At 37.2% G+C, this 10,250-nt stretch overlaps 1 protein-coding gene across 5 annotated transcripts; it reads left to right on the top strand.

Annotated features, from left to right (window-relative positions):
- Window positions 1-712: 712 nt before the first annotated feature.
- LOC124032296 (major histocompatibility complex class I-related gene protein-like) lies at window positions 713-9,206 on the top strand. 5 transcript variants are annotated; one of them, XM_046344876.1, is made up of 11 exons: window positions 713-1,031; window positions 5,895-6,152; window positions 6,252-6,530; window positions 6,773-7,078; window positions 7,410-7,457; window positions 7,685-7,723; window positions 7,984-8,016; window positions 8,175-8,213; window positions 8,605-8,718; window positions 8,904-8,923; window positions 9,058-9,206. In XM_046344876.1, the coding sequence occupies exons 1-11, from the start codon at window positions 908-910 to the stop codon at window positions 9,202-9,204; spliced, it is 1,407 nt and encodes a 468-aa protein (XP_046200832.1). In that variant the 5' UTR covers window positions 713-907; the 3' UTR covers window positions 9,205-9,206. The 5 variants fall into 5 exon arrangements, with proteins under 5 accessions (XP_046200832.1, XP_046202082.1, XP_046203838.1 ...); XM_046346126.1 differs by having other exon boundaries at window positions 716-1,031; window positions 8,652-8,718; XM_046345347.1 differs by lacking the exon at window positions 713-1,031 and adding an exon at window positions 1,587-1,745.
- Window positions 9,207-10,250: the final 1,044 nt, after the last annotated feature.

The following is a 10,250-nucleotide window of genomic DNA, read 5'->3' as shown; positions in this document are numbered from 1 at the left end:
GGTCCTGCTGCTGGGTTGTTGCCCTCCTACGGCCATATCCACGTCTCCTGATGTACTGGCCTGTCTCCTGTTAGCACCTCCATGCTCTGGACACTACGCTGACAGACACAGCAAACCTTCTTGCCACAGCTCGCATTGATGTGCCATCCTGGATGAGCTGCACTACCTGAGCCACTTGTGTGGGTTGTAGACTCCATCTCATGCTACCAATAGAGTGAAAGCACCGCCAGCATTCAAAAGTGACCAAAACATCAGCCAGGAAGCATAGGAACTGAGAAGTGGTCTGTGGTCACCACCTGCAGAACCACTCCTTTATTGGGGGTGTCTTGCTAATTGCCTATAATTTCCACCTGTTGTCTATGCCATTTGCACAACAGCATGTGAAATTTATTGTCAATCAGTGTTGCTTCCTAAGTGGACAGTTTGATTTCACAGAAGTGTGATTGACTTGGAGTTACATTGTGTTGTTTAAGTGTTCCCTTTATTTCTTTGAGCAGTGTGTGTGTGTGTGTATATATATATATATATATATATATATATATAACTTTGACAACCCTCCCCTATTTTGGACCACCCCTAGTAAATTTGGATCTGTCTCTTAATTAATTTAAGTTACTTGAACATTTTGCATTAATTACTTTCAAGTAAAGTAATTGAAAACATGTTTTATTTTTTTATTAAAGTAGTTGAAAAACGCGTTTAATTTCAAGTAAGCATTTGGAAAATGTGTTTCGTTTCTTGTAAAAGAGATTAAAAACAAGTCCTGCAGGATTTGCTAGGCCGTGACAGAGTGAATGTTTATGGACATGGCAGACTCTGCCTAGTGTTAAACCCGTATTGATCATTCGCTAAATTTCTATGCGCCCAAATCTATTCTATAGGAAAAAAGGAAATAGGTCTACACTTTATGGATTTGGTGCAGATGAGCCTACCCTGCGTGCACCAGCAGTCGCGGGTAACGTTGCTACCAACCATGGTATGCCAAATCCTGGTATTATGGTTGTGTCTCAACCTGCCTACAGCAAACTCAGGTGAGAGCCTTTCCCTTGTTTGGTTAGACTTAAAGCCCTAAATCAATCGCCGTTTTGAAAGTAAAAATAACAACCATCCAACAACGCGATTTTCTTTTCAACTTGAATGTGATAATGTAGGTTGTAGTTCCGTGGTTATCAGGATCTGCAGCCAGGGAAGGGTATATGATGATATATACAAAATAAACAAACGTAATCGTAGTTAATATGTGTTTTGTCCCAAATAGAGAAACAATATTTTCTTGGGAGGCAAAACCAATGAAGAGCGTACACAAAGGCTACTTTAGACCGCTAAGGCAAGCACACTCCTTGTTTAAAGAAATGCACCTTTTGTTGTAGCTAAATCTCACTAGGCTACAATTACCTCTCCTCCACAATATTACTGTTTAAAAGTCAATGTAACCTTTTTTTTTATATTCAGGGTCAGTATGGCGTATTGTGTCTCGTCCGTGATCTCGAAGTGACTTTCATTTATAACCTGTACCAGTACAGTCTGCCTGGATATAAGTGAGGATGTGTACAACGGGATTTTTCAGCCAATCGCGTTTGTCCAAAGTTGATCTCGTTCCCTTAGATAGTTTTTTCTTCTATAGAGGTATCAATAAGTTACTGCTAGGCTATGTCTGATTGTTTTAAATATGTATACCGTTTCAAATAGGATTGTTCATATTTCTACCTTATTGGTAACGTATTTGATTCCCATGACATGCGCAGGTGAGTCATTTTTTTCCACTAAGAGGGTAATATCACATCAAATATAAATATTTAACCTATGACTTGATTTGAAAGAATATAATTAGGGTACCAAGGTACTGAATGTGCAATAGGTCTAGCCATTATGCCCAGTGGACATTTCAATTAATTATATATAATAATTGATTCTTGAAGAATACAATTCTTCATAAAGTTAGTTAACGTTACCGTTTTACCCAGATTGGCTATACCTGTATTTCAAGGCTTTGGTACATTGTTTCCATTTGTTTTTGTAAACAAACATACATGATATCAAAGTAGGACTCGGTTGTCAAAAGGCATACCATATTCACTGTTATGCTATTAGTGCTAACATGATTTTAATAAGTAATTATGCGTGTGTTTACATCCGTTTCATTATAAAACCTCATTGTACGTCTTGTGTTCAAATAGAGAAACAGATTTGGCATTATTTATATTTTCTAAGAGGCAAAACACGGAGCGTACACAAAGCAGGCTACTTTAGACTGCTAAGGCAAGCACAATCATTGTTTAAAGAAATGCACCTTTTTTGTTGTAGCTACATCTCTTAACACTAGGCTACAATCACCTCTCCTGCATATCTTACTAAATTACCGGAACACAATATTACTGTTTAAAAGTCAATGTAACCTTTTTTTTTATATTCAGGGTCAGTATGGCGTATTGTGTCTCGTCCGTGATCTCGAAGTGACTTTCATTTATAACCTGTACCAGTACAGTCTGCCTGGATATAAGTGAGGATGTGTACAACGGGATTTTTCAGCCAATCATGTGTGTCCGATGTTTATTCATCTAGTTTCCTGGAAATTGGATTGTTTTGAATCGACTTCAGATTTTAAATGACTGCTAAAACTAGGTTATTTCTAATAGTTTCAAATATGATTGTTCATATTTGACCATTATTGGTATTCCCATGACATGCGCAGGTAAGTATATATTTCTCACTAAAATGGTACCTAAAAAAATATTGTAATATATATAGCCTACTCATTGATTTAAAAGAATTTGACCTATAAATAGGATACCAAGGTATGTGCAATACGCCTAGAACTGTAGTCTAATAGACACTTAAATTAATAGTATTTAATCATTGATTCTTGAACACATGCCTCGTAAGTACAACTGCCTTACCCCATTAGACTATACCTAAATAAATATAAAGTTGTCCTCCATTGTTTCCATTTGTTTTTGTAAACACAAAAATGTTCATGGTCAAGTTTTATTTGTCACATGACACGTCTAACTAGTAAGCCCTTCCCAACAGAAGGAGTATTCAATATAAAACTAGGTATAATGGGAAAATGAACATAAAAACATGAGATAAATAGAAGAGGCAGCTACAGGGTCAATGCCAATACCAAATGAACAATGTGCAGGGATACTGGAGTAGTGAGGTAAATATGTACATGTAGGCAGGGATTGGGAGAAAGTGACTTGTAGCACGATAAATAATATTATAATAAACAGTATGGCAGCAGTATCAGTGGTGTGAGTGATTGTGTGTAAGAGAGTCAGTCAATGTATACCTGATCAAATCTAATGTTATTTGTCACATGCGCCGAATACAACAGGTATAGATAGATAGACCGTACTTACTTACAAGCCCTTAACCAAAAATACAGTTTTAAGAAAAATATGCGTTCAGTAAAAAATTAATAACTAAAAATATAAATTAAAGTAACAAATATTTATAGAGCAGCAGTCAAATAACAATAGCAAGGCTATATACACGAGGTACCGGTACAGGGTCAATGTACAATGTGCGGGGACACCAGTTAGTCGAGGTAATTGAGGTAATATGTACATGTAGATAGAGTTAAATTGACTATGCAGAGATAATAAACAGAGAGTAGCAGCAGCATAAAAGAGGAGGCATGCAAATAGTCTGTGTAGCCATTTGATTAGCTGTTCAAGAGTCTTATGGCTTGGGGGTAGAAGCTGTTGAGAAGCCTCTTGGATATCAATGTCCCAGGTTTTAACAGTTGACCAGGTAGGTCATAAATGGCCTGTTCACTGTTATGCTACTAGTGCTACCATGAGTATTATAGTGTTATGCTACTAGTGCTACCATGAGTATTATAGTGTTATGTTACTAGTGCTACCATGAGTATTATAGTGTTATGCTACTAGTGCTACCATGAGTATTATAGTGTTATGTTACTAGTGCTACCATGAGTATTATAGTGTTATGCTACTAGTGCTACCATGAGTATTATAGTGCTATGTTACTAGTGCTACCATGGTTATTATACTGTTATGTTACTAGTGCTACCATGGTTATTATACTGTTATGTTACTAGTGCTACCATGGTTATTATAGTGTTATGTTACTAGTGCTACCATGGTTATTATACTGTTATGTTACTAGTGCTACCATGGTTATTATACTGTTATGTTACTAGTGCTACCATGGTTATTATACTGTTATGTTACTAGTGCTACCATGGTTATTATACTGTTATGTTACTAGTGCTACCATGACTATTATAGTGTTATGTTACTAGTGCTACCATGGTTATTATACTGTTATGTTACTAGTGCTACCATGGTTATTATACTGTTATGTTACTAGTGCTACCATGGTTATTATAGTGTTATGCTACTAGTGCTACCATGGTTATTATAGTGTTATGTTACTAGTGCTACCATGGTTATTATACTGTTATGTTACTAGTGCTACCATGGTTATTATACTGTTATGCTACTAGTGCTACCATGAGTATTATAGTGTTATGTTACTAGTGCTACCATGGTTATTATAGTGTTATGTTACTAGTGCTACCATGGTTATTATACTGTTATGTTACTAGTGCTACCATGGTTATTATACTGTTATGTTACTAGTGCTACCATGGTTATTACACTGTTATGTTACTAGTGCTACCATGGTTATTATACTGTTATGTTACTAGTGCTACCATGGTTATTACACTGTTATGTTACTAGTGCTACCATGGTTATTATACTGTTATGTTACTAGTGCTACCATGGTTATTATACTGTTATGTTACTAGTGCTACCATGGTTATTATACTGTTATGTTACTCGTGCTACCATGGTTATTATACTGTTATGTTACTAGTGCTACCATGGTTATTACACTGTTATGTTACTAGTGCTACCATGGTTATTATACTGTTATGTTACTAGTGCTACCATGGTTATTATACTGTTATGTTACTAGTGCTACCATGGTTATTATACTGTTATGTTACTAGTGCTACCATGGTTATTATACTGTTATGTTACTAGTGCTACCATGGTTATTATAGTGTTGTGTTACTAGTGCTACCATGGTTATTATAGTGTTATGTTACTAGTGCTACCATGGTTATTATACTGTTATGTTACTAGTGCTACCATGGTTATTATACTGTTATGTTACTAGTGCTACCATGGTTATTATAGTGTTATGTTACTAGTGCTACCATGGTTATTATAGTGTTATGTTACTAGTGCTACCATGGTTATTATACTGTTATGTTACTAGTGCTACCATGGTTATTATACTGTTATGTTACTAGTGCTACCATGGTTATTATACTGTTATGCTACTAGTGCTACCATGGTTATTATACTGTTATGTTACTAGTGCTACCATGAGTATTATAGTGTTATGTTACTAGTGCTACCATGGTTATTATACTGTTATGTTACTAGTGCTACCATGGTTATTATACTGTTATGTTACTAGTGCTACCATGGTTATTATACTGTTATGCTACTAGTGCTACCATGGTTATTATACTGTTATGTTACTAGTGCTACCATGAGTATTATACTGTTATGTTACTCGTGCTACCATGGTTATTATACTGTTATGTTACTCGTGCTACCATGGTTATTATACTGTTATGTTACTAGTGCTACCATGGTTATTATACTGTTATGTTACTAGTGCTTTATTACACTGTTATGTTACTAGTGCTACCATGGTTATTATACTGTTATGTTACTAGTGCTACCATGGTTATTATACTGTTATGTTACTAGTGCTACCATGGTTATTATACTGTTATGTTACTAGTGCTACCATGATTTCAGTAAGTAATTGTTTGTGTTTATGTAACAGTATTGCTTCTGTTTCCATCCATTAATTCATACCTGTGCTTGTTTTGTTTTTTCTAGCTATCCATTCCCTGAAGTATTTCTACACAGCGCTCCCACAATCTACTGGCCTTCCAGAGTTCAGCGCTGTTACTTATCTGGATGAGGAACCAATTTATTTCTACGACAGTTCTACAAAGGAAGTGGTAGCTCGACAGGAGTGGGTAAAAGAAGCCGTGGATCCAGACTTCTGGAGAAGAAATACACAAATTCTTAAGGAGACTGAGAAGGTGTTCAAAAACAACATGGCGACTGCAAGAGATCGCTTCAACCAGACAAGTTAGTAGGCTGTCATCAGAGCATGTTTTGATAGATGGCTAAACCGTAAACACTCATTGAATATTGAAGGATCGATGTTATTATGTTGTTCCCTTTTAGGTGCCCGTACATTGCAGTTAATGTACAGCTGTGAGTGGGTTGAGGAAACTGGTGCTACAGAGGGACATGAACAGTATGGATATGGAGGAGAGGACTTCTTGTTATTTGATCTGAAGAATGAAAGATGGATTGCACCTGTTCGGCAGGGACACATCACCAAAATAAAGTGGGATGCTAATGTTCCTAAACTTAAAGCCAAAATTCACTATCTAAACCACACATGTAATGAATGGCTGAACAAATATGTTTCCAATCGGAGACGCTTGCTGCAGAGGACAGGTATTGTTGTTATTATTATGACTTAGTTTGTTTTTACACAATTTTAGTAGGTTTACTATTTCCATGTCTTGGAGATTCTAATTACATGTATACATACAGTTAGATCTTTCAAACAAACTTGTCCAGTAGCCTTCCTCTGGAATAGTGTACAGCCAGATAATGTCATCTGAAGAACAAAATAACACTATAGAGATGTATGTATTTGATCAATATCCTGATGTTTGTATATTTGCTTTCCACAGTCCCACCGCAGGTAACTTTGCTTCAGAAAGAACCCTTCTCTCGTGTGACCTGCCATGCAACGGGCTTCTATCCGCACGCAATCATGATATTTTGGAGAAGAGATGGGGTAGAAGTCCATGATGATGTGGTGCATGAAGAGACCCTGCCTAACGGGGATGGGACGTATCAGAAGAGAACCCATCTCACTGTGTCCCCTGAAGACCTACAGAAGAACGACTACAAATGCACTGTCAAACACAGTGGCAATGATGTGGTGCTGTCTGCTAACGGGGACAGCATTCCTAGCAACAGCAGGAATACTCAGGGTTAGTAGTACTCCTATTATCTAAGTCAGTTCTCAAGGACCAATTCAGGTTATTGTTTCTAAATATTACATCTAAATGTTATGTTCTAGACGTCTTTCTATATGTTATTAATCTATTAGCAAACCAGTTGTATATGGCAGCCTCTTTTCTCTTTTCTTATTGGCCACTGTGAAAAGTGATGTTGTCATCCTCTGCCCCTGGAGTCTGATCAGTTTTAATCACAATTAACACAAAACTTGATTAATTGTCTCATCAATGTCTTCACTAATAGTGTGATGTGTGTCATGAAATCAAATGTATTCACAATTGAGCAATTATTCTTTGATCTCAGGGGTCTCCCTCATCATCATTGTCTTGATATTGGCCTTCAGTGTGATTGGTACGTCAAGCCCTCTTCACCATTATAGACACCAGCAGACACACAAATGTGGCAACAACTTAAAACATCCAGTACATTTGAATGTCAATAATACACAACACCATAGTGTTACATGTATGTTGTTTTGTCATTGAAATGATTGAAACAGATTGATATGATTTAGATTACCAATGATGATGAGAGAAGGAATTAACTAATTGCCACATCTTTTTCTCCTATTATCCAAGTGCTTGTCTTCATGAGAATGAGGGACTGCAAAGGAAAAGGCAAGTTCCCACCTATTCTTTTAAGCACTATGTCCCTGTTGATAATAGTGCAACATGAGGGGTTTGAAACTACTTTACTCAATTGCTGCAGTGTCTACTAAATAATACAGTGATCATTATATTGAATTTCACAAATATTCTGACATTTAACTCTTAGTTTATTGGAATTAACATTCATTTTCAGTCTTACACAGGGAAAGGTTAGTCAGTTTTGAAATTCTGAAGCTATAATAGTGTTAATCTTTCCGCTATCCTTCTAGAACCAACAGCTGGAAAGGAAAAACAATGTCCAAGTGAGTACTGACCTGTGTTGTGCTGTATGCAATAGAGGAGTGAATCATTTACCAAGGATTTCATATCAGTCAGTAACCTACTCAACTATACTCAACTTTCCTTACTGAAAAGGTGAGGTGGAAGTTATTGTGAAATGTTTGTTTTTCCCAATTCTCAGTAAGTCCCCTGGAGAAGAATGTTCTTCTGCTCAACAATTGTGAGGATTGAGAGAATTGTGCTTCTGCTCAACAATTGTGAGAATTATGTATCTATTTAGCTAGTCAGTGGCAATGTTTCTCAGCTAAACAAGCGAGTCACATTGGTCAGTTCAAAGACCAACATTCATAAGGTGAATGCACCAATTTGTAAGTCGCTCTGGATAAGAGTGTCTGCTAAAGGACTAAAATGTGAAGCATAATCATGGAGGTTGAGGGAGATAAAAATCATATAGCTTGTGGGGGGGGATCTTACTCAAATGCACACAATACTGTGAATTTTGTCAATAGGTTATGTTCATTTACAGGATATCCAGTTTACATGCTATGAAAAATATCCAACTAATATTGTAGTGCAATCCATTGAAGTAATTAATCTTCCACTGTTTTAAGGTGAATTTTGTTCAGGAAAGTTCAGGATGAATGTTTTCATATTTAAGGTTCCGACAGAAGCAGAACAATTTCCTCAAGCTCTTCTGGCGGCTCTGATGACTCTGGAGACTCTACGTAAGTATCCATTATATTGTGATCCTTTTATTGAATTAAATCAGCATGTAAAGTAAATGTTTTGAATCCTGTGTGACAGATGAACTTGTGCATTGATTTTGTACATGGATATAACTTTCAAAGTGCTGTGCTTTGTTCTCTGATTTCATTAAAAAAACATTTTTTTATCTATGCTTTCCCCCTAGAACTCCTCTTGTCAAGAAACGTAAGTTGGGATCTGTTTAACATCTTATTTGCTGTATATTCTTGAATAGTTTTAATATTTTTTAATTACTCATCTGCTTTAATAACATATCTGCTAATAGTGCTGATAGTATATTCTCTTTCCTATGTTTTTAGTCTAGGTCGACTGCAGTTGGAGTGCTGTCTTCTTTTTTGTTTCGGGACTCTGGAGTAAACTCCCTGGCTATTTTAATTGAATGTTCAAATTTGACTTTGTGTGTTGTAGTGTACAACTTCAACTATAACGAATATATGCTCTATTGATCCTCACTTGTTAAGGATATGGTTGCATAGGGCTCAGGTTAATGTATCTAGCCTTCCTTTTATTTTATTTTTTATTTCACCTTTATTTAACCAGGTAGGCTAGTTGAGAACAAGTTCTCATTTGCAACTGCGACCTGGCCAAGATAAAGCATAGCAGTGTGAACAGACAACACAGAGTTACACACGGAGTAAACAATTAACAAGTCAATAACACAGTAGAAAAAAGGGGAGTCTATATACAATGTGTGCAAAAGGCATGAGGAGGTAGGGGAATTAATTACAATATTGCAGATTAACACTGGAGTGATAAATGATCAGATGATCATGTACAGGTAGAGATATTGGTGTGCTGATGTTTGAATGTTGGTGAGGGAGATAAAAGTCTCCAACTTCAGCGATTTTTGCAATTCGTTCCAGTCACAGGCAGCAGAGTACTGGAACGAAAGGTGGCCGAATGAGGTGTTGGCTTTAGGGATGATCAGTGAGATACACCTGCTGGAGCACGTGCTACGGATGGGTGTTGCCATCGTGACCAGTGAACTGAGATAAGGCGGAGCTTTACCTAGCATGGCCTTGTAGATGACCTGGAGCCGGTGGGTCTGGCGACGAATATGTAGCGAAGGCCAGCCGACTAGAGCATACAAGTCGCAGTGGTGGGTAGTATAAGGTGCTTTAGTGACAAAACGGATGGCACTGTGATAAACTGCATCCAGTTTGCTGAGTAGAGTGTTGGAAGCGATTTTGTAGATGACATCGCCGAAGTCGAGGATCGGTAGGATAGTCAGTTTTACTAGGGTAAGCTTGGCAGCGTGAGTGAAGGAGGCTTTGTTGCGGAATAGAAAGCCGACTCTTGATTTGATTTTCGATTGGAGATGTTTGATATGGGTCTGGAAGGAGAGTTTGCAGTCTAGCCAGACACCTAGGTACTTATAGGTGTCCACATATTCAAGGTCGGAACCATCCAGTGTGGTGATGCTAGTCGGGCATGCGGGTGCAGGCAGCGATCAGTTGAAAAGCATGCATTTGGTTTTTACTAGCGTTTAAGA

The sequence above is a fragment of the Oncorhynchus gorbuscha genome, linkage group LG01 (genome assembly GCF_021184085.1).
Source record: "Oncorhynchus gorbuscha isolate QuinsamMale2020 ecotype Even-year linkage group LG01, OgorEven_v1.0, whole genome shotgun sequence".
NCBI classification, from domain to species: Eukaryota; Metazoa; Chordata; class Actinopteri; order Salmoniformes; family Salmonidae; genus Oncorhynchus; species Oncorhynchus gorbuscha.
The sequence above is the reverse complement of the archived record's forward strand: the minus strand, read 5'-3'. Positions and strand labels throughout refer to the sequence as shown.